The sequence below is a fragment of the Coturnix japonica genome, chromosome 22 (genome assembly GCF_054131305.1).
Source record: "Coturnix japonica strain WE chromosome 22, WE-NBRP24, whole genome shotgun sequence".
Classification (NCBI taxonomy): Eukaryota; Metazoa; Chordata; class Aves; order Galliformes; family Phasianidae; genus Coturnix; species Coturnix japonica.
This window is the reverse complement of record NC_140684.1, coordinates 7,830,858-7,854,115: the sequence shown is the minus strand read 5'-3', so window position 1 is coordinate 7,854,115 and position 23,258 is coordinate 7,830,858. Positions and strand designations below refer to the sequence as shown.

The window sequence follows — 23,258 nt, the reverse complement described above, 5'->3', positions numbered from 1 at the left end:
AATCCCCATTTATTGATAAGAAAGCTGTTCCTGTGGCTGTCAGCGAACAAGAGCCTGGCAGCTGTTCAGCATGAAGTCAATTTGCAAAGTTTAAAGGATTTGTAGGCTGTGATGATTTGGGTTCAAGCACTTAGCTTGGGTGAGGTGCTCGAGAGTGTCTTCCTGAGACCTTTCATGCAGAAGGATGAATGCAACCAGTTCAGAGATTTAAGTACCCTCATGTTTCCTGGTTGCACCGCTGGGGCTGAACTCTCAGTGGCTGTGAAATCTGGGAGCATTTTTGGCTGTGGGGGAATTCTGCTTGTGTGAAACTGAGCCGGGCCAGCATCACCCCTGATGCCAGAGGTGGTGGGCACTGGTGACCATACCTTGTGCCTCTCAGTCCTCTGGCTGTGTGAGAGAGAGGGAGTTGTGTCCAAGGATGCCAGTGCCAAATGTGCTGGATGGAGGAGAAGTGGTGCATCCTAAATTTAACATGTTTATGGCTTGCAGGGACTTTTTGCAGAGTGCAGGCATCTAACCTTAGAGGTGTCTTTATTCCTTGCAGTCTGAAGTGTAATAAAACTCAAAGCAGAGGTAGAACTGATGTCAGTAATCCAAACTGGCAGCGAGATGCATATTTTCAATACAGTGGTTAACCTTGGATGCAGTTTGCAAAGGAAACCAAGGCTGTCTGGCTCTAAAGCATCTCTCTGAGAGACAAAGTCCAGTTAACATACATAGTTTGGCTCGGGACCGTGAGAGATCCCCGACCTGCGATGCACAGGTGTGGGGCTGACATTGCAGGAGTCCCTGCAGAGCTTGTGGTGAGCCTCGATTCCTTTTGTCCTGTCTGCTTCCTTGTTTCACGTTACGCCGCACCACATCTTGACCGCGTTTTTCCCCCATCACTTCTCCCAGCAGGGAAGGAAAGCAGCCTCTAGATGTGAGACTCTCTCAGTTAGGGGGTGAGCTTGCAGGACTGTGTGATTCTGCACTTGGACTGGGGTCAGTGAGGCATTAAGTGTTCCTACAGCACGGAGGCTGTGGGGATCAGACATGGGATTTTGGCATTGGTGGGAAGCAGGGCACAGACTGGAGGATGTGGGCACTTGGCTTCCTTGGCAGGGAGGCTTTGGGAAGTTCAGAGTTGCTTAATCTCACTTCACATAGCTATATAAGAAGTTGCCCAGAGAAGTAGCCAGGCTGGAGTGCCCAAGGCAGCCTGAGCTGCAAACAGCGCATGGCAAGGGGTTTGGAGCTTGATGATCTTTAAGGTCCCTCCAACCCAAGCCATTCTACAGTTCCACTCCTTGCTGTGGGAGGTTTCCATGGCTTGTTTTGTGTGGGCATGCTTTACATCTGGGCAGGGAGGGGAGGCTCCAGCAAGGATCTGTGCACATCCCCATGTCCAGCAGCATGGTACCAGGTGCACCATCCTTTGCAGCCCCACAGAACCTTACTCCTGAAGGAAAATTCCTTCTTTCTGGGGTCACTTCAGTCTTCAGGCTGCACTAGTAAAAAAGTCTGTGTCTGTGGTGCTTCTAAAAATAATGGATAGTGTATTTCTAGCAGAATGCATTGCATCAAAATCCAGCCGTTCCCTGCTAAGCTTTGCTCTGTCAGACAGAGATGGATGGAACACGGATCTCTCAGCTCATGGCTGCCTATGAATAAATGATTGTGATCTGATTCCGTCTGCTAACAGAGCACGGGCTGAACTGCAAAATAGATCCTTGGCACTGTGGTAGAGCACAAATCCCCAGGCTGAGAGCAATTATGTATAAAATTAGTTGGTGGTGTGGGAGTATGCATGTGTGAAATCTTAAATAACACAGTGTGAGTGGTGTGAGCTGCTTAAGAAAGGAGCTGGGTGAAAAATGGAGTTTTTTGGGGGGGTTCATTGCCAGACCAAAAAAAAAAAAAAAAAAAAAAAAAAAAAGGAAAGAAAAATGATTTGGGACGAAGTGAAATGAAAATATTTAGGGTTTGTTTTTTGGTTTTTTTTTAATATTTTTTTATTTGCATATTTATTTATTTAGTTTGATGCAGCATAATGAGGAAAGTATGGCTTGGGGTCAAGCCAGATTATTTCCTTTGACCCAAAGTGAACTATTATGTTTCACTTCAGGTTATTTAATCAGTTCGTTTCATTTGTAATTTAGGTGAATTTTGAAATAAATGTCGTTTCAAGAACAAAGACCAAAAGAGGTCATTTGGAAACTATGAAAATAATTTTCAAGAAAATCTGGAGAAAATATTGCAGGTTCCCCTTCCATTTCCTCTTCCCCTTTCCCTCTTCCCCTTTCCTCTTTTCCCCCTTTCCCCTTTTCCTTCCCATTCCCCTTTTCCTTCCATACCACTTCTTTTCCTCTTCCCCATTTCCTTCCATTTCCCATCCACTTCCCCTTGCTCTTCCTCTTTCCATTCCCTTTCCCTTTCCCCTTCCCATTCCAATGACACTTCTCATTCACACAGTTTCATAGTAACAACTACAAAAAGCTTGCTTTTTCAGGAAGGAAAACCACCAATCTCTTTCCTATTTAAGAAGGTAGAAGAAAGACATGAAAATTACGTGTGAATGTTTTATGAGCAGAAAGCGTTCAGAGAGCACATCTCATAAGAAGGGAAAATGGAGCTGCCTCTTAAAGATAGCCAGTAAAGTTTAGGTTATGGGTTACTGTAATGGATATATATATGTGTGTGTGTGTGTGAATATATATATATATATATAAGCAAGAAGGATCACAAAGAAATGTTGACAGTGATGGGGGTCTCCTAGAAGAGATGTTGGATTATCTATAATGATGCTAAACATGCAAAAATACCCTAGAAATGTGCTGTTTCCTGTTGATAGGCAGCCTAATAATTTACAATTTAAGAACGAAACCAAAACTTTGCATTCTGTAAAATCCTGGTGTCAAAACTGGGAGAGAGCAGAATGTGGTCAGTGGGATCTTCTTTGAATGTCTCTGAGCCTCGGGTTCCTTACCTGGGAAATACTTTGATCACAGTAATGGCTCTTTCAGTGTTGCTGGTGAACTCGGAGGTATTGTGTGTTGAAAGTGAGAGCCTTCTGGTTTGGGGTACTTGTGTGATGACCCAGAAAGGGGCTGAGAAGACAGATGGTTATAACCTGAAGTGCTGGGGATAGGAGGGTCTTGGTAAGCTCCATGTTTCCCTGTTGGGTGCATGGGGGGGATCCCAGCATTGCTGCCATGTGAGGCCCCCTCTGCTCACCCAACCCATGGCTCCCATTCCCTCTGCAGCCCCATGGCTCCCAGCCATGCGCTCCCCTCCTCCTCCTGTGGCTGCTGTCAGCCCAGTGCCCTCCACGTGCTCCAGCTCTGCTCCAGAGCCATGGACATGACTGATACCAAACAAATACAATTAATAAAGTCTATCTAGCCAACATCTGACTCTCATTAGAGGAAACGTGTTGAAAAAACAGATCCCAGGTTGGCTGTGATTTATGGCTTGGGCCTGCTATCCTTCACGAGCACTGGCGAAAGCTATTGCGAAGGGCCAGAACATAAACTACTTAGGGAAACTCGGTATCCATGTAAGGAGACTGGAAGGGTCAAATCAGACAAATTAAAGAGGGGTGGATGTGCAAGCTGGGCTGGCTGTCCCCCACTGAGGGCCACCTAGGCAGGCGCAGGAGGTCTGTGCTCACATTTCTGCTGTGGAATTTGACTTAAAATTTCTTCTGGTGCCTGAAAATGACACTGTTTCATTTTTTTATTTCCTCTGGCTAAGCTGTGTGCATGTGTGTGGGAACAAGTGGATGGAAGGGGCACTGGTCCAGTGGCTTATCATGCGCGTCCAAGTATAACATCTCTGGTGGGGTTTCACACTGACACTGAGATTTGGATGACCTGGAGGTGGTGATGGTGCTGTTGTCACCTCAGGAAGCCCCATTGCTGTTCCACTGCTGTATTTTGGATGTCTTTGTCACTTCTCATCCCCTGTCTGCTCACCAAGTTGACGGTAGAATTTAGTGGTGCTTCCTGCTCCCCTCAGGAGTTTTGAGCTTCATTCTTTCCTCCTTGTAAACAAACATGATTGCCTGGATTAATTTAACTGACTTTACTGATGCTCCTCCAGATTTGTTCAGAGACTACTGGACAATGAAGTTTTCTCCAAACGGAGCCATTCTTAACTTGTGTGTTTGGGATTTGTAGCACCGTGCACTCCAAACCACCCCGCTGCATGGCAAGATTTGACTTTCTAGTAATGGCAAAATATGACCTAGAAAAATCTGGCTGCTAAAGTTTTATTTGTTTAAACAAAGGCGTTGTGATTCCAGAATTCTCTCCTCTTTCATATGCTATAAACCACCTCCTCCACCTCCTCTCTGAAATATGAATTTTGGAGCAATCTATCATGAAAAAGAGAGACAGAGCCTTGATCCCTTGACTTCAGTTGAGCTGTGCAATTTATATCTACTGAGCATCTGGCTGCAGGAAAACCAAGAGCCCTTTTAATATTCTGCAGAGACTCTGGGTATACAAATGAGCGTGGGCTGTCAGAGCTGAGAAATGGGGCAGAGATGCCAAGAGGTTTCTTTGCCATTTCGCAGCACACTCTGACCTGTGGCCCCATGCTGGAAGCTGGCCTGATAATTTTACTCCCTTCAGTGATACTGCGGTAATGATGCTGAAATCATCCCTGTTGGTATATAGCTGTTATCACACCTTTTTTGTTAATCTGAATTCAGATGAGGAGCTGGAAGACTTGCGGGGCTTTCAGCCTTGAGCAGACAAAATATGCAACTGTTTAATCATGAAATCATGCTCACGTTGCTTGTGCAAAGTAGGAATGCCAATTGTAGCAGTGCTGTCCATCACTTGTCATAGGAGCAGATCTAGAGCCTGGTGCCTGTTTGGGCAGCACTGCCTGTTCCATTGAAGACTTGACCAAATGCAGCTGCCTTTGGATCAGAGCTCAGTGGGTCACCAACAGTATGGGGTGTGCTGTCTTCCAGAGCACTGAGTCTATCTCCTCTATGATATTTAGTGCTTTTGCTGTCCCTCTCATTGTACTGCTTTACCCATACAGCCAGTGTGGGGCCAGAGGGCAGGAAGGCAGAGGTGGGCTATGGCAGTGACAGCAAGAAGTTATGGAGACAGACTGGGTGACACATGATACTCTGGTCCGGCCCCGTGGTTGTTATCTCAATTATTTATCCTCCCTGCTGGAATATTTCTGAAACAAATCCTACCATGTGTTTTAAGGTTGGACTTCACAGAGTGAAATCACAACTCTTTCCTCAGAGTTGAGCTGGAGAAATACAAATCTGCCAACTAGGAATAGGGGGGAAATAAACGGTGGTTGTGTGTAGCAACAAGTGATGTATCTCTGTAGAGACAGAAAGCGTCTGCTCTGGAGTTTCAGGTCACAGAGCACGTGTATTTGACCCAGAGCTATATGCATTGTGGAATAATGATGTGAGATTCTCAGGCTAGCTTTAATGAAGCAGAATGCTTTATCCCTGGTCATCAAATCTGACTTTACAGTGCCAGGCCTTGGAACCACCAGCCATCAGGATTAAGATAAGAGTACATGCGTGAGTGCAGAATAGTTGGGGAAGGTATTTATTGTCTTGATTTCTCACCATCATCCTCAGGCTTTCTGCAAAGACAAATAATGACCCCATATCTGGAAATGACCTGGTCCCTCATGTGCTGTGAGCAAGCTGTGAATGTGGTTTGTGTATCGGAGGCACTAAGCCTTGGTCTCACTCTTTGCATTTGTGAGCATCATCCGTCTGCTGATTAGCTAGATAAACGTCAGGGATTCGTTGGCAGGACAATATTCCTCAGTTAAGCGTATTGTTTTGCATTAGGATTTCCACTTTCTGGATTAGTTAAATGTCTTTTGGATCTAGACTAAGTACCTTAGGTGTGGATGGGGGTTTCTGAGCACTTTGAGAAGGACAGGATGAGAGTTCAAATCCAGCTTGAGTGCTGTGTAGTTCTCCTGAGGGAGCCAGGCTACATTTTCCCAGCATTTCCCAGTCATCACTGATAATTAAAAGGACTTTTAGAGATGCTTCAAGAGCATTAGGGCTGCTGGGCTGGCACTGGTCAGAGTGTCCAACCCTTGCACACAGGGTTGGTACAAACCCTTTTTGTGAAGTGAGCTCTCCAAATAAAGCTTAAATTATCAACATGTCTCAAAATCTACACCAGAGGTGGTTTTCAGGCAGTTCAAGCCAGTCTTTCTGAAACCTATGGGAGTCATTAGTATGTGCAAGCCAGCAGAAGGGAGAATAGGACTCCATATTTTATTAGCTCTGTAACACATCTGGTACGCCTTTTGGCTCTTGGGAGCACTGGATTTATTTTTCCTTATCTTTCTATGGGGATGAACAAGATCAAAAGCATGAAGCTGGTTGCACACAGAGCATAACTCGCCGTTACTCACACTACAGGCAGATCCAGACCAAACAAGCCTCACCCATTTCCTTCCCAGTGGAACAACGCACCTATGGCACTGTGTATCCATGCGCCAGCTCAGACCAAAAAATTCTGTTGTCCAGGATTAGTTGTGGAGAATAACAATAAGCAAATGTTATATGTTGTTAGAAGAAAGTCCATGTCAGCATTGACCTGTGAGGAAATCTCTCCATTGAATCATGCGTGAACCATCAGATGCTTTGTTTGCAAAATGTCCGGCACCATTGGTTGGAAGTTGTGTGTCTGACCCCTTTGGGGAACTGCTCAGCTCCCCAGGGAGGGTTTCTGTGATCCTATGGGGTCAAGGAGAGAATTTCTTTGGAAGGTTTACGCAGTGGGGGGTTGGTTGCTGTTAGTACTCAAGCAATCTTCTTGGGCTGTAAATCACTGCTGAGGAACAGCCAAACTTCCTGGCCCTCCAAGCCACGTACTAAAATCTTTGTATGGCTGACAGCCATCAGTGCATACCATGTGCTCCATAAAACGGGGAAGCATTTGTGGGTGAAGATCTAAGAGGTTCCTCGGGGGTCTTCATGCAGGAGGGGGAATGGCTTGTTAGGGTCAACAACTGAATGTGTCCTGGTGGTGGTTGGGCAGGGCAAGGCCCACGTTCATTCTGAACATTCATTCCATTCCTCTCCGTAGTGGGTTACTCAACATCCTCTGCATCAGCACAACCTCCTCATAGCCACACCTGCACAGTTTGTTCAATGGCTCATGAATTATGGGTCGGCCACCCCAGCCCCATGGAAATACCAGGAATAAGTGCTGTTTCAGTGGCCTTTAAGAAACCCAGAGATGCACTCAGAGATGTGCATCCCCTCTCTGGGACATAAGTTGGTGGTGATTCATCACCTGAGCATGGATAGTTTACTTTCTGTAATGCTTTATGTTGCGAGTCATTTTCCCTTTTTAAAACTGGTTGAGCTTCAGAAGTTGTGATAGGTGAGCGGACCGTCTGGAAAGCTTCTCTGCTCACTGGGAGCAGGGCTGGGAAAGTGCTTGGTGATTAAATCTCTGGTCAGGGCTTCATCCTCCTTCACTCACTTTAAAACTGCTGAAATGAAAACAGAGGCAAAGCAGCAGGCCTCCTGTTTAGATAAGTGATGTCCTTTGTACCAAGCAATCATTTTAAACAGCACTCAGAGCCCATTAAGCAAACGTTTGTTCTTGGTAAGGCATCCTGTCAAGACCCCTTTGGTGGCTGCTGCCTATCAGTTGCTTCTATGCAGCGAAGTGAGATGGAAACCACTTCATGCCTCAGCCCTGGGGTCACTTTTGGTTTTTCTTGCTGTTGCTGAGACTGATGAGTTGTTGTGGGAGTGCTTATAGAGCCTGGGGACGCAGCAGGTCCCCGCAGAGATGGGGGTTCTCTACATGCATTGCTTCCTTCAGTATTTCAGTAGGATTGGGGCAGTGGCTGTGCACCCTGGTGTCATGAGGTGGGAGCACAGCCCCTCCACTGCCACCAACAACATCTCTGCTGGTGGTAACAGGTCATAGTGGTTGGCAGCATAAGAAATCCTAACACTCATATTTCTCCCCATACCTTCTACCCATTGACAAACTGGTTTTACACCCTGCAGCACTGAACAGCCCCAAACAGTGTTTCAGGAACGTGGCTGTGGCTGCTTACCTGCACGATGGCATCAGATACTTATTTTCTTCCCTGCATAACTGATCTCAAAGCACTTTGCTGTGTGTTTTGGATTGAAAAGGGACCCAGGCCTGCAGAGTGAAAGCTATGGATGAAAATACAAAGTGCATAAAGATTTCACGTGATTTTCTTTTGTTCTTTCCAGAATGCATGAACTGCACAAGACTAGCAGATATGACCGAGAGGCTGAACACTCTTGAGGCCAAGGTAAGGATGTGCCTTTATTATTTATTATTACTTATTATTCCAGGAGTTGCTGGAGAAGAAGGTGGGGAGTTGGCAGCCCCTGTTCTGAGCCAACAGGGACAGCAGAGCTCAGCTGATGTGCACCGAGATGGGACGTAAAGCAGGGATTCCCCTGGCTCAGGAAAGAAGTAGTCTCCTATTCTGGTCTCTCTCACTCAAATGCCTTGTGGAACATTACCAAGCAGAGTGCAAACCACAGCAGTACAGGTTTGCAGATTGCTGTGAGAACGGCTGTTCAGCCTGCTCTTCAGTTGCCATCCATTCCTGTGGTTTCAGTTCTTTTCTCAAATATGGGAGGATTTTATGCACAATTTAGTGGAAAAAAAAGGGCTAAGAGGAGATCTTCACATTGTGCTTTTGTCCTGTGAATTGTTTTAATTTCTACCTACTGGGACTCGGATGAGTTGTTCTAGTCTAGATACAGAGAAGCTGAGTCAGTCGGTCCGCTTTGATTTGGGGTCCCTCAGTGCCAGCCCCATCCTGGCTGTTGGATGTGGCGCTTCGGTTCCTTTAAGGCATGTGCTGCTGTTATTATTCATTAACAGATGGTTATCAGTGACATAAAAGAATTTGGGGAGAAACCTTTAGTGGGGGGAGGTTGGATATGTGGTGATTTTGAGGCCGGTGCATGATAGTCTGGTAATTTGGGAATTGTCTGAGCTGAAATGAAGTGAGCAATGTTGTCTGGAACTTCCTCAAAGCCTTCGCAGTTATATTTCACTTTGGGGAAAATGAAAGGGGAGGAGGGGAATGAAATTGTGGGGAATTGTGAATTGTTCGAGTGGAAACAACTGTTGTAGTGCAAAGGACAGAGCTGAGCTGGGCTGTGTTTCAGTGCAGCGGGACCTGGCAGGTGGGTGTTCTTTGGCAGCAGCGAGATGGAGGCGTTGGGAGAGGAAAGGGGCTGGTGACCGACCTCTGTGCGTGCAGTCCTGAGTCCAAGTAAGACACGGACCAGCCTCAGAGAGATGTAAATCAGCCCTCCCAAGCTCAGCCTGCAGCCAGCTCTACCTTCCTTCCCTTTCCAGGGCTTTCTTCATTTGACTTACTGGAAATTCATAACTAAGGCCTTGTTTTGAGGACCTGACAGCAGAGGACCTGGACTCTGCTTACTTGAATCAGACAGCGAAGTGAAAGAGGCTGAACCCAACTTTCATCATGGGCCTGGCAGGACCTGGTGAAGTGGGAGGCAACTCCTGCCTGCCCAGAACCCCTCAAGAATTCTTAGCCCATACGTGAAAGTACACCCAGGTCAACTCAACAGACATGGGGGACTTTGGTGGTGATGATCTTTGGCAGCTCCATCAGCTGATCCCAGTCTCTGTGTTTTAGTGCCACATCACTGTGCAGTCCCAGGCACCTTGTCTTGCTGAGTGAACACTGACACTGGAGGCTTGTCTGGCTTGCAGGAGGACTGCTGTCATCTGTTTTAGCCATGTGCTTCTAAATGTGAGCATTTGTTTGTGACACCTCATCTTCACTGTAGCTTGAAAAGTTACAGCTTGGAACACTTGCATTTCCAACTTGACCTTTCTCTAGCTAGTTCATTTACTTCTTAGCCAGTCACAAAAGCAAGGAAAATCCCTGAGCTCAGGGGAGATAATGAGGCAATTTATGTTGTTGAGATGGGTTTCCTTCTGTCTTGACTGTGCTCCCACAGAGACCTAAGCTGTGAGCAAAGCTCATCAAAGGGTTTACTTTTATGGAGGGAAATGAGTTTTCTGTTTATACTGTGATGTGCTAAAGATAATATATCTGATAGAAGAGCATCTTCTGCAGCACAGCCTAACAGTGATGATGTTCATCTGCTGGCTTCCACTTTGTTTGATAAGCTTGTGGGTGCAGTGCAAAAATTGATGGTATATAGTGATTAAATGGAGAGTGAAGCAACACTGCATGAGCACAGATGCTATACACAGGAGAAATATGCTGATTCACCCTTTTTTCCAGGTTAATTTAAGTTCACTTTGGTCTACACAAGCAGTGCAGTGACCTCAGTTGTAGTTCAGTAATTGCGAGCATGGTTGAAAATGGTGCTTATGTTCATTTAAAACAGTTTGTGCTCCTGCTCTGGATGTGACTGTAGGGTCTCTATTTTTCAAGTGATGCTCAATAAAGCAGCCCATCGTGTTTTAACATGCCTTTGGTGAAAGCATCCATGGGATAGCAGTTCCCTGGAAGCTCTCAGTCCTAAAAGGATGAGGAAATACATCTTCTTGGGTATGAGTAAGTACCGAACTCCTTAGCCCTGCATGGGTTGTGGTTGGAGTACCCTGCGTGGGAAACCTCGAGATAGGTTATTTATGACAATCCCAGATCAACAGGGAGTCTGCATTCCAGTGATGTGAGGGGGCACTTGCACTTGAAGAGTGTAAATCAGAAAAGGTCACCCATGAATGGCTTTGCTGCTTTTGTCCTTTTGAATTTCAACCCAGCGTGACCGTGCTGAGCTCAGGGAATGGCCACAGGGAGGAACAGCCACCTCAGTGGAGCTTCAAGCAGGTCTGGCCATGGTGTGATGGTATGCAAAATGCAGGTGGCTGTGAAGAGTAAGGGTACACTAAACAAGCTGAACAACCATGGAGGAACAGGCTGCAGGTCTGTTTCTTCTTTCACCCCCTCCTCTTCTGGAAGCCCCTCCAGCTGTCCCTCTAAAGTGGGGATGTAACCAGAAGTGCTCTCATCTCTTTTTATTACAAGGATGAGTTGGTTCATCCAGCTTGTAAGATCAGCGTCCAAATGAGGTAATAAAAGTAACGCTCTGATTTTTGTAATATGAGAGTTGGATTAGAAAGTGAGAGGCGAGAAAACAGAGTGGAAAATGACTCATTAGGGATCGGTGATTATGTTGCCCTCGGGGAGGAGAAGAGACTGAGATGTGGCCGAACTGTGGGGCAAACAAATGCACCTCATGCCCTCCTTAGCGCTGCTCTAGTCTGTCCTTGTGGCTCTATGAGATGTTTCTATGTAGTGGGAAGTGAAGCTTTCTGCTTAGTTGGTTCTCCACAACCCAGTTCTTTTTAATGAACTGCACCATGGAGTTATGGGCAGTGGGATATTAATCCCAGCTTTTGGTTGGAGCTCGAGCGCAGCATTTGATCTGAGTTGATATAAGCCAGTCTTATCTCTTGACACCACTTTTGAGAAGTTCATGGCATTTCACTTACAGCTTTAATGCAGGGAGATAACATTACATATCTAGTGTCTGATTGATTCATTGTGTGATTGATAAATGACATGCATATTTTTTGCATGAAAGCAGCCCTTGTAATGTGATTCCCTACGCAGAAGTTTCTGAAGGGTTTTAAAGAAAATCTTTGTACTGTGCAGAGGTTTGATCAATACATTGCTATTTATATGAAATCACCCCATTTATGTAGAACAGATTACCACACTGCACCTTCGCTACCCATGTCTTTTGATTACGAAGCACCATTCCTTGGAGTTTTACTGCAATCATTGTATGAAGTGATTTTCTATCTGCCTGTTCTTCCAAGCAGCTGTCTGTGGTGTTTTATGGGGTTGCCTTTTCCTTCTCTGATAGGCACTGCAACAATCCCCTGCTGTTGGAAAACAGAAAATGTTTTGAGGTAATGTAGTGTGGCTAAGGGTCTCAATGGGTGAAAGCTCGGCTATGAGGCCGAGCAGACAGTAATAGTTACCTGATATTTGAAGGACCTTTGTGGATGTTCTATGCTGTGTATTTGATTGCCACTAGAAGTTATTTGTTTTCCCTCTGTTCTGAACAGGGAGGTAGCTTAGAGCATCTCTGTGGTTTCCTGATGACTGGTGCAAAATCTGTTCTTCCTCTTCCAAGAATTGAATTTCAGGAGTATTTAGTTTATTTTTGTGCAGGTAGTTTCATCTAGGAGCAAGAACAAACTGAAATCAATCCCTGCAAAATGTCTGAATGAGATGGTGAGTTTCTGTATTCAGTTAATGTAACAACGACTCTAAGAATAATAGTGATTTTTAAGGAGAGATGGTGAAACAAAACTTGGTGGGTAAACTGAATTTTGTATCAAAGGTCTTAATCTGAGCTGCCTGTTTTCCAGACCAGCAATATTCACGTTTCTGCTTAGCAGGTACCGGCCTCCCTCTGATGTGAGCAGGCCTCTGTCTTTCAGAATGACAATTAAAATCCTTTCATTCTCAAGCCTAATCATTTTTGGATCTTATTTCTTATCACTGTTGGATAGGAGGAGAAATCTGTCCCCTGAGACTGTTACATGTGTTTGGCAAATGCTGTAAATAATTTGCCAGAACTACAAAAAATGCTTAAAGACCTCCCTCTCCACCACCCCATCCTGCCAAGTGTTTTAGTTACAAGTTTGGCATTTTTAGTCAAATATATTTAATATTTTCATAAAATAACTTCGAACAGTTCAATTTTCCTTTAACATACAACTTAATTTGCCAAGCAAGTCCTCTGTCTGAATTAGGAAGTGCTTTTGGTGTGTTTACTGCTTGGGAATATTAAGTTGGCAAGCTTTGGTTTTAGGAGAGGTACTCTTGTGGACAAAAAGTAGGTAATAGTGAGGGAGGTACACAAGGAGATGTATGTACTTGGGTCCTTTACTGCATGTTTGGGCACAGGATTAAACTTCCACTCAGCTCTCAGGAATTCTGGTGTAGCTCCCCAGGTGACTCGGGGTCCTTTTCCTGACCAGGAAAGAAGCAAGCCTCTCATTTCTCCAGCTGTGCTGCTTTCTTCCTGCAACTCCTCATCCAGAGCCCAGTGCAGGAGAGGAGCACAGAAGGCATCTCAGAATGGAGCTGGCTGATGTGAACGTCTCGACCAGAGTTGAGTGATTCTCACCTGATGGGAAGCAGAGCTGATCTCAAAGCCATTGCTTGGAACAGATGTTACTTTCTCAGGACTGACTTCATCTCAGGCTGGCCTGGCTCCATGTCTGTAGCACTGCTACATCCCCAGCAGGTGACGAGCAATAAATTGGGCAGAGAGTAATGATGTGATTTTGAGAGTGGAAGGTTATAGCTCCGGTTTATTTTTATCAGGTGTTTTAAAGTAATGGTGGGGAGTCTGATTTCACTCTGAGCTCCTTTGTGCAATTCGTTCTTCAGTGAGCTCTTAGCACGGCATTGTGAGCACTGCTGGATCCTTTCCACATCCCACTTATTTTCCCTGGCTCTAAAACGCAGGGATGCCAGGACTTTACAGCAGCAAAGGTAAATCTCCAACCTGTAGCAAGAGCTGGTGAGGCATTGGAGCAGGCTTCTCAGGGAGGTGGTGAGATCACTTACTGTAGTGGACACTTACTGAATGTATTTTGACTTTTGAAACCAAACAATTGTATTGGAGATTTGTGTTCATGGGTCTCATAATACTACAAGAGATGCCATTCACCGTCAACTTTTGCAAAGCTCCCTGTTTAGCTCTGTGTCTGAATGAGTGATTAAAAACTTACATTTTGCCAAATAATTTGCTAGAAAGAAAGATACGTACAAGCAGGTTATGCAATTAGCATTATTAATCAGCTCGTGTCTTTATGAGATCAAGGGAATCTTATTTTACACTGGAATTTATAGCTGATGAGCTGGGTTCATGCAGTTTCTTTCCCTCCTTTTCAGAAAGGAATGGAGGGGGGTTCATTCTGTCAGTGCTTCAAGAAAGCAAATATCCCCTGTTTATTGATTAATAATATCCATCTGGATTATGTCAAATGATCCCCCCCTGCATTTCCATGTGTTTTTTATCCAAAGAAGAACATTCTGAGCCCCGTTGTATCCATTTTGAAATCACTGGGAACCTGGCTGTTCTTCCCCTGTTCCTAGCACCTACTAGTTACAGGACATTGGGAATGCGAGCAGAGGGCAGATGATGGGAGGAGGCTGCTTTTGTGAAATCCTGTTTTGATGTGTGCAAACAACTAAATTAGGGTTCTTGAAAGCAACTGTAAGCCAAAAAAAAAAAAGTCCTCTGACACTGACCATCTCAAAAAGATGAAAACCTTCCTCCCATTTCCATTGTCCCCAGGCTGAGCTTTTGATCTGACGCAAGAAATGTGGTATGTGTCTGAAGTTTAGAAAGTTTATGCTGGCAAATGGGAATGGGGGAGCCGGCTTGAGTGAGCTGGGACCGAGCTTCAGGCACGGAGTGCTAACATCCCACTGAGGGCCCAATGTGAGTGGGTCGTGCCGATGAGAGCCAGGCATCATGCCATGGGAGGACAGTGAGTGCCAGGAGCTGCTGAGGTGAGCCTGGGGCTTGGTGGGACCTGCAGTGTCCTCACAGCCTTCACCCCTGTCCCCAGCACAGCCTGCAGGCCACTCAGCCAGGCAATGCATCAGTCCTGCTCCCGCTGCGCTGCTGGCAGCAGGCAGAGTTAGCACTCCTATCTTCCCTGCTGAGTGGGAGGTGGGGTCTGGAAGGCAGAGGCAGGCACTGCTGCTGGTGGGACCTCTCCTGCCAGAGGCTCTAGTTCAGCACGTCCATCTGTGCTCCGATTTCAGTTTTTGTTTCATATGTGCAAAGAAGCAAAACCCCTGTGTGTGTTTGCTGTGCTGACTCGAGGCCATCCTTCCCCTTGCGCAATGCAGTGCAAGTTGGGAGGAAGGTTCTCTGCATCTCAAGCAGTGATCTGCCCTCCTGCCACCACCAGCAGCAAGCCCAGGGTCCACCCTTTGCATCACCTCTGTGCCCTTTGCTTGGCTGTGTGGCCAACATGGCTTCAACACGTTTCCTCTCCGCAGGCTGATTGCACTGTTTTCTGCTCCTTTATTTTCCTCACAGCCTTTGCACTGTGGGTGATGAGCGGTGGGCACTGCCTGCACTGAACATTCCCACCCTTCGCTCTTTGCCACCTTCCTCTCTCCCTCAACCGTACAGACTAGGAAATACCCAGCCTGTAATGCAGAGACTCTAATACATTGCACATTTTGCTCATTTGCTTTCTGGCTGTGAGCCCCAATGGTATCATTTTCCAGCAGTTTACTCAGAGGGCTAAAAACTTTCTTTTTTTGTTTAATGAAAGTGGGAATTCTCTCCGAGTCCCTCGACCAGGGCAATGGCAGCTTTAAGAATAACAGAACGTGACAGATAATAGATGAACGTCTCCAATGCTCTCATAAGGACCTGGTTTGTGCTGCATGCTGTGCTTGCATACAAAAGGACACTCCTTGCTGGGATAAGTGCATTTGCACTTTGTGAATGTGACTGAATCCCTCGTGCTTTCCCTCTTTCACTTTGGCTCTCTGGATCTCACGGATATGAAAGCTCTCCTCTTTCTCGTTTCCATCTCTTGGACACATTTTCAGGCCTAATCATAAAAACAAGATTTTCTCACAAATTTCTAAGTCCTGAGGCTTCCCAATCTCTGTCGTTTTGTGCCCTGGGAAAATAAACTCGTTGCCATGGCTTGAGCCCTGGTGACCACGGAGTGCACTCAGCCAATCCATAAAAGTGCACACTGGATTATTCCATGCATGCCTTTAAGTCCTTTACAGCGTTTATCAGCAATGTGCTCATTTAAACCATATTTTTTTAATGAAAAGGATACCGTTGCCACTGTTTAGTGTTGATTATGTGGTAACACGTTTTTATTATCACCCATAAAAATGATTTGGAGCCGTTCTGCAGCCAGGCTGTGCTAGCTCTCTGCTCACACTGCCCTGGGGCTGCAGCCCCTGCAGTTTGCTGCTCTCTGACCATTGCTGTCATGGATTTACTGTCACCTTGTCCTGCAGCATCCCTGGGCTATGGCAGAGCAGTGCCCAACGCAGCCTGCCATCCTCTTGCCACAGCAGGAGCATCCAAACCCTGGCCTGGCTCTGCTCCCTCTAGTTCACCACCACAAGGATTGGTTTTGCCTGTATTGCTGAGTCCGCTTTGGCAACGTTATCCAGGTATTTTGCTGGGGAAGCAAGAGGATAATATAACAGTATAAAGTGACTCAGAGAATGCCTTCAATGCTCACTTGAGCCCCACGTCAATGGGAATTAAGCCCAATCGTGGCAAGGCACATGCTTGAGCGTTTGTTGAACTGATGGCATATTTCCTTCAGCCTGACAAATTACAGGGCAGGAGCACAGAAGTGTACGAGGAATACAGAACCAATTCCTTTATTGCCTTCTACCAAGAAGCTGTTGGATAGAAGCAGGCCTCACGGTGGCCTGATTCCTTTTGCTTTTTTATTGCTATTAAAGTGAGGCTCTGGACCCAGGAACAATGCAACAAAGGAGGACTTTCCCTTGTTTGCAACAGCTGAGGTTCAGTTCCCCTGCACTTAAGCTAGCTCCCAGTTTAATTAGTTTCTGATTCAGTTCTGTCAGGCCAATGCATTCTGCAGGAAGTTCATCATTTCTGGCATTGCTGTAATTCTGGCTCTCACCAGACCTTGCAATAAATAAGTGATAAACCCCATAATAATTGCAAGTTAAAAACAAATGAGCCAAGTCACTCTCATTTATAATTACAGCGTGACTTCATTATGTAAAGACAAATGCAGCATGTAAAAACTGAAACTTCTAGGGATTTAGTGGAAAGTTTGAGCTGTATTCTCTTTTATTTCCCCTACCAGTAAATCAGGACTGGATTTGGTGCTTTCTGAACAGGAGGTACCAGTGCTATACGAAATCACAATGATGCATTCCTCAGACTGTTTTCTGGTGTAGAGTGGAGGGGAAGCACAGTCAGAATCATGCAGGACAAACAGGATCACTTGGCTAAGGAGCTCAGGTTGTGAACAGCCCAAACAGCTCAGGGACACACACTTGGATGGGGATTTGTTTGGAAGATGGTGTGTTTATAAGGTATAGAAACAGTTGTGAGTTTTAATAATGCTCTACTACTGCTATGCAGAGCTTTTAGAGGAAATAGCCTCTTTTTAATTTGCTCCAAAATTAAATCACTTCAGCTCCTTAAGAGCTTCATATTCTCTCTCATCTTTAATTAGATAAGCTTTTGTCCAGCCAGTAGTTGTCCCCAGGCACTGCAGTCTGTCACCTGGGGCATCCCACAGCCCTTTGCATGGCATTGGCTCCCAGTGATTCTAACCTGATTTCAGCCTAGCAGTGAGAAGCTGTGTCTTCACCCCAGCTCCGCTCCCTGGCTCCTGTTCCTCACTGGGGAGACAGTCTCATTAAGGCTGAATGTCTGCAAACAGTGAAACCCTCTATGAAGTGGACATGCGGCGCTGCACTGGACCCTCCTGCAACATCACACAGCCGAATTCCAAGCTAAATACTGCCTCCCCATTGACTTTATCTGCCTTCTCTGTGTCCCCTGTCCAGATCCTTCTGCTTGAAGCAGCAGAGAGGAGCCCACCACTGGAAAACAACCTGCCTATCACTGGGACCACAGCTACCTGGTACGACGACTTGCTGCCGGATGCTTTTCCTCTTCTAAATCCTGGGACTGTCCTGAGGAAAACAGTGGGACCTGTTGGTAAGCATGGACTGCTCCCCATTGAATCACTCTGTCTACATGAGTGGTACCTGTGGGGTATCTTACAAACACAAAAGGCTGTGCCAAGCTGACTTAGCATTGAGAGCTTCACAGGGAGCAGGTTGGAGGGAAACTCTGACATCTCCTTTCCTTTGCTCTGTAAAGAAGAGGGTTAAGGTTTTCAGATGGGCAATTAGGGTCAGAACCAGCTTTACTTAGCTCCAGAGACATAGTTCCTCCAAGCTGGGGGTCGTTCATTCTAAAGATTTAATATTGTCTATGTCTGCGTGGATCTGGAGATCTGGATAGACTGAAACATTCCTGAGGAAACTCCAGAGAGCCATCGTGCTGGGGTGCCAGGGGACCATTTGTGTTCCCTTGTTGAGCTAAATGTAGTGTTTCCCCATCAGGAGTGGTATGGGACTACAGCAGGGGTAATTCTTGGTTTTATGAGGAGGAACGACTTTCCCATGAATATCACCAGCAGTTGCACTCCGCATTCTATTTTTTAAATTTACCATAAACACAATGGGCTGTTTTATGATCCCTCTTGTGGCATGAAAAAAAAATACACTTAGAAGAAATTCCCTCCGAGCCCACTTGGCCAGACAGATCACTCCGCATTGAATTTCCTTGACCTTGGCATTCTCAATTCAAGATCCCCGTTCTCTGCTTCCAAAGCCCTGTCTGTCAGTTGCTTCACTTGCTCCCCAAGCAGTTCTTTATCCTCTATAGGGCCTACTTTCCTTTTTTCCTTTCTTCTTTCCCCCCCTTTATTTTGTCAGAGCAGTTTATTATGGCAGCCTTTCACGACTGCAGCAGACTTGGAGCAACCAACATAGACCAGATGTCGTCCATGTTTATAATTTGACAGGATGCCACAACATGGAGGGAGGTTCGCTAACAATATGTTCTGCAAAGTATTTTCAGGACCACACTGACGGCTGCCAGGAACTGAATTAAAGCAGTTTCCCCCAGTGTCCGTTATGTGCTCGTTCTGCCTGCTCCATGTCATTTACTTTTGCTGTTGTTGTATCTCTGCACCTGCACTTCGTTGTGATGAAGTGAATGAAGCAAATGTGCAGACAACTCTGTCCCTTCCGCTCATTGTCTTCTCCTCTCTGAAGCTCTCTATGCATGATAACCTGCTCAGCAAGGAGCTGTGTGTGCTGCTCTCCCAGGCATTTGGCAGTGCTGTTAAGAACAGTCTCTTGTAGCACTTGCATCAGGTTGACTCCATGGCCCAATATCAGCAGATTTCCAATAGGGAGCATCTCCCAAAACAGGATGTTGTTGTCTGAGGCTTGGTGTCATCAGCCAGACTCCCACACTGGGTGGGCAGCTGCCTGCGTGCTGCCAAGCGTAGTTATAACTCATTGTCACCCTTTATTTTTCTAGCCTTGATTTATTTAACCTAGTGTGGAATAACAGCTCTAGTGTAATAACTGGCAATCAGGCATGCACTGGGCCATTTCAGGTCAGCACAATGTCTTTCAGCAATTAGAAGTAATCAGTTAAGTTGCTTATTGACATGTGATTGCTTCCTCAATGCCCCAGCTGAGCTCTGTGTGCTTTGCTAAGGAGCTTTGGGGATGTTTCATGGATCAGGGTTCACACTTGGTTTCCTTCCCTCCCCACATCAGTTTGCATCTACAATTCAAAGCCAGCCAAAAAATGCGCTGTGGATTTCAGTGAAATGCAGGGAACTTGATGCAGTTGGTTTAGGACAATGGGGACTGCCCGTTTGGTGTGATTTCAACATGGTTCTGTGTCTTGTTGCTTAAAGTTAGCCCCAGGTTCCCTTGCAGCAATTGCAGACCTCCGGAGATCTTTCAACAAGTGTCACCATGGATTAGGTGTAAGTCAAACCTGAGCTCCCTGTGTGATTAGAGGCTGAGGAAAGCCAAACCTCTGTCCCTCCCATCACCTTTCACAGAGTTTTTGTGACATACTGCCTACTCTGCCCACATCTACTCTTTCAGCTAAAGCAAATCCACATCTCAGCTTGCATGCTGCCAAGTTTCTAAACCCAAAGGACTAAGGGCAGGATGTTGGTACCCATCACACAGATGGGTGATGGGAATCAGATGCTTTGGATGGTGGGAGTGATTCTGGATGACCTTACAGCTCTGTGTTGGCTGATGCCTCTCCAGGCTGAGCTCCAGGAAGACTTGCTACTGTTTATTAGGGTGACTGTTTCATATGTGAGTGACAGGGCTGAGAATAGACAACCATTTAAAAGCGCTCAGAGCTGTTGAGACAGCTGCGCTGCTGGCCTTTCTGATCAGCTTGTTTATCAACAGGATACATCTTACTGAGAATTAAGAAAATATATATATTCTGACTGAGCCAGTTGGCAGCAAGAGACTGAATTTTTCTTATCTTTTTTTTTTTTCCCCTTTTCCTTTTTAACCCTGACTGTTGTAATTAGAGCCTAAAGGACACAGAGGAGCAGAGGAGCAGCTAATACCACAGGGTAAGTGAATGGTTTCTCCTATTGCCTCTTTTAAAGGACAAAATACTGCTGTGCCCAGACCTGTATGTGATATTTCCCCCCAAAAAGCAGAAAGTCCCTGTGGCCATGAGCCCTCAGCGATGCAGAGCCTTGCAGATACAGAGAGGCTGGATTTCTCTTTGGGTTTTATTTGATCACGGGAGGCAAAACAGCAGGTTTATCATCTCTGAGACATTCTATTCCCCCAGAACACGAAGGATGGAAGCACTGCCTATGGGAGAGGCACTGAAGGACACATGGCTACAGCGAATGGGGCATGTGCTGAGTGATGGGAGAACACACCATTATTACCTTAGTGGTGTGGCCTGCCAGGGGCATGGAGAGCTGCTGGTGATTATCAGGGCATTGATTTGATACGCTCTGTACAGAGAAAAACGTGCTCCTGTCTGTAGGACCTTGGGGAATAAAGGGAGCAGGTGTTGTGTTGCAGGTTAATGAGAGGGCCAGGAAGAAAATGCAGACCTCATCCTGTCTGATTTGGTCTCTAGCAGTAGGATGCTCACCCTGTACCTGTTTGTTTGTTTGTTTGTTTCTGTGGGTTTTTCTTTCATATATTTCAGGAAATGAATGCTTTCCAGAGGCTTTGGCTTCTAAAAGCAATGTCACTGCAGCAGAGCTAAGAAATGCCAGCTGAAGATTTGACCTGTTCATATTTCCTCCCCCTCCTTTTTCCCTGAATCCTTCCCCCTTTAGTCTCCCTTTTGCACTTGTCTCTTTTATGCTGGTAACACCATTTGTCACCAGTATGAGCATTTGCCTGACACATTACCCAGTGCTGCTTCTCTCAGCCTTTCCTTCAGCAATTTCCTCCTTCAGGGAAGGAAGTGCCAGTTTCTTTAAAGCTCCGCTGTTGCAGCGTGATTGAGGATGCTAGCAGCAAATGATTGCTCTTGGCCTGCAGAAGTTCACAGGATTGATTTATAAAGATTGAACTGAAGAATGAAGGTTGACTTACATGATTGAGGAAATGTTTTGACCTGTGCTCAGAAGCACAGTCTGTTATGCTTGCAAACATTTCTGCTGTTCCCTCTGTGCTGGGAAGAGTTTGCTGCAGTAAAGTTGTGATGGGGGGTTTGATAGGGTGGAAGAAGCTGTTCACAGTGCTCTAAGCAAATGGTCTTACTCTGTTAATTGGGTTCCTGATCACCTGCCTGAGCTTGCCAAGTGCAGCACCCACTGTGTCGGGTGGGATATCAGCTTCCATCCATTGAAGGAGCCCCTTGCACTGCAGCCCCTCTCTGTTCATTTCTAGGTTGCTAAAGACCTTCTGATCTCAGTAGTGTCTTAATCTCTAACTCATTTCCTGTCTGGATGTTTTTAGGGTTACCGGGACAGGTTGGTCCTCCAGGCCCAGTTGGACCAACTGGTCTTCCAGGACCACCAGGACCAAAAGGCGAGAAGGGACAACCTGGGGAGAGGGGCCCAGCAGGGCCACCAGGTAAGTCCCAGGGGAGGGCAGGGCATGACAGGGGATATTTCACATTGTGCAAACTGTCTGTGCAAACAGATCACAGAAGACTGGGACACACACAGTGTTGAGATTTCAGTTTATATTAAACCCATCCCTTGAAGTCCTTTGAGCACTGAACTCAGCCAGCAGCCCTCAGAGTGGGCACCATCTGCATGGAGAGCCGTGACAGTCACTGGGATTTCCTATGGAGCTGGGGAGAACTTGTCCCAGAAAGCAGAACAGCAGGATCATGTTTTCCCCTCCTGCTCAGGAGCTATGAATACCAGTCTCCGATCTGTCAGCCTTTGGAAAAGAGCATTTCCTGTTCGACCCTCTCACTGTGTGCCTGTTTTAACTGCCTTTTTTCTCCATCATTTGTGTCAAGCTGTCAGATGCCAGAATGTCAAACTAATGATGCCATTGTAAGCTAAGGGAAAAGGTTATGAGGCCTTTCTTTCACAGTGCACTCCATTCCTGAGCTCAGAGACTTTCTACATCCCCTAAATGTTTTGATGAAGGCGATACTACACGATAGGTGCCAGACCTCAGCCTCTGTGCTTTGTATGCATTTGAAAGGCTGTGCCTTATAAGTGTGAGATCAGGAAAGGTTTAAAACTTGGAGAGTGCCTTAAAATGTGAGAGTGGCTCCTAATGCTTTTTTTTGGCATGTCCTGTCAAACATTCAATGGGCTGGTTTTGCCAAAGATGTGTCTGCCTTTTGGTTTCTCCATTTGCAACAAGAGCTTTCCAGCCCCAAAGGAATCAGAATTGATTTGCTTCTGCGCTGATTATTTCTGTTGCTATTTCTGTGCTTTTGTGATGGTAAGGTGACACACAGGTGTACCTGGAGGAGAATAGGAAGAGCCACGCCTGCTTCCAAGCTGCCTTTAGTTTCTTGCTCAGTTTCAGGGAGATTTTTGTGGGGTTTCTTTTTGAGCTTTGTTACACCTTTGAGCCAAGTAAGGCCACTTGCTTTTCATAGGAAGAAGCCAAAGGGAATTAGTATCCCAATTTTGAGTATTTTTTCCCCAGTTCCCACAATTATAGTTCAGGACAGAAATTCTCTTTTTATTGGGAGAGCAAGAATATGCTGTGATCCTACCCAGATCATGGTAGGACCTGCTGAGAGGGGATCTGTTGCTTAACAGAAATAATTTTGAGGCCACATTGCTTTCCCTTTATCTCATTTCTCTGCATGTTTTACATCTCCATCACATCTGGCAGTGGTGAGTATTTTCAGGTAGCATTTCTCTTCTGTCTTTGAGGAGTTAATACTATCTAGACTCTTCTTTCCAGGAATGAATGGGCTTCCTACTGCTTTTTACAACCATTAGCACATCTTCAAGTGCACTAACAGATCCTCTTCTGCCTCTGCACAGGGCTGTTGGGACCTCAAGGACCAAGAGGACTTCCAGGAGAAACTGGGATTCCAGGTCCCCCAGGTCCTCCAGGACCACCTGCCACCCCAAGCCTCCCACTTACCTTCCAGCAAGGGGTTCTCTACTCCCTCCAGCCCACAGCTGAAAAAGAAAGTAAGCTTCTTT

At 45.9% G+C, this 23,258-nt stretch overlaps 1 protein-coding gene across 16 annotated transcripts in view; it reads left to right on the top strand.

The window, feature by feature from the left end:
* The window catches only part of COL26A1 (collagen type XXVI alpha 1 chain), a 127,421-nt gene that overhangs the window by 85,661 nt on the left and 18,502 nt on the right, over positions 1-23,258 (top strand). For all 16 annotated transcript variants that reach the window (XM_085521715.1, XM_085521713.1, XM_085521710.1 and 13 more), the window contains 5 exons: positions 8,243-8,304; positions 17,596-17,749; positions 20,181-20,225; positions 21,586-21,702; positions 23,094-23,246. In XM_085521715.1, coding sequence (XP_085377841.1) covers positions 8,243-8,304; positions 17,596-17,749; positions 20,181-20,225; positions 21,586-21,702; positions 23,094-23,246 — 531 coding nt within the window. The remainder of the gene's footprint in view (positions 1-8,242; positions 8,305-17,595; positions 17,750-20,180; positions 20,226-21,585; positions 21,703-23,093; positions 23,247-23,258) is intronic.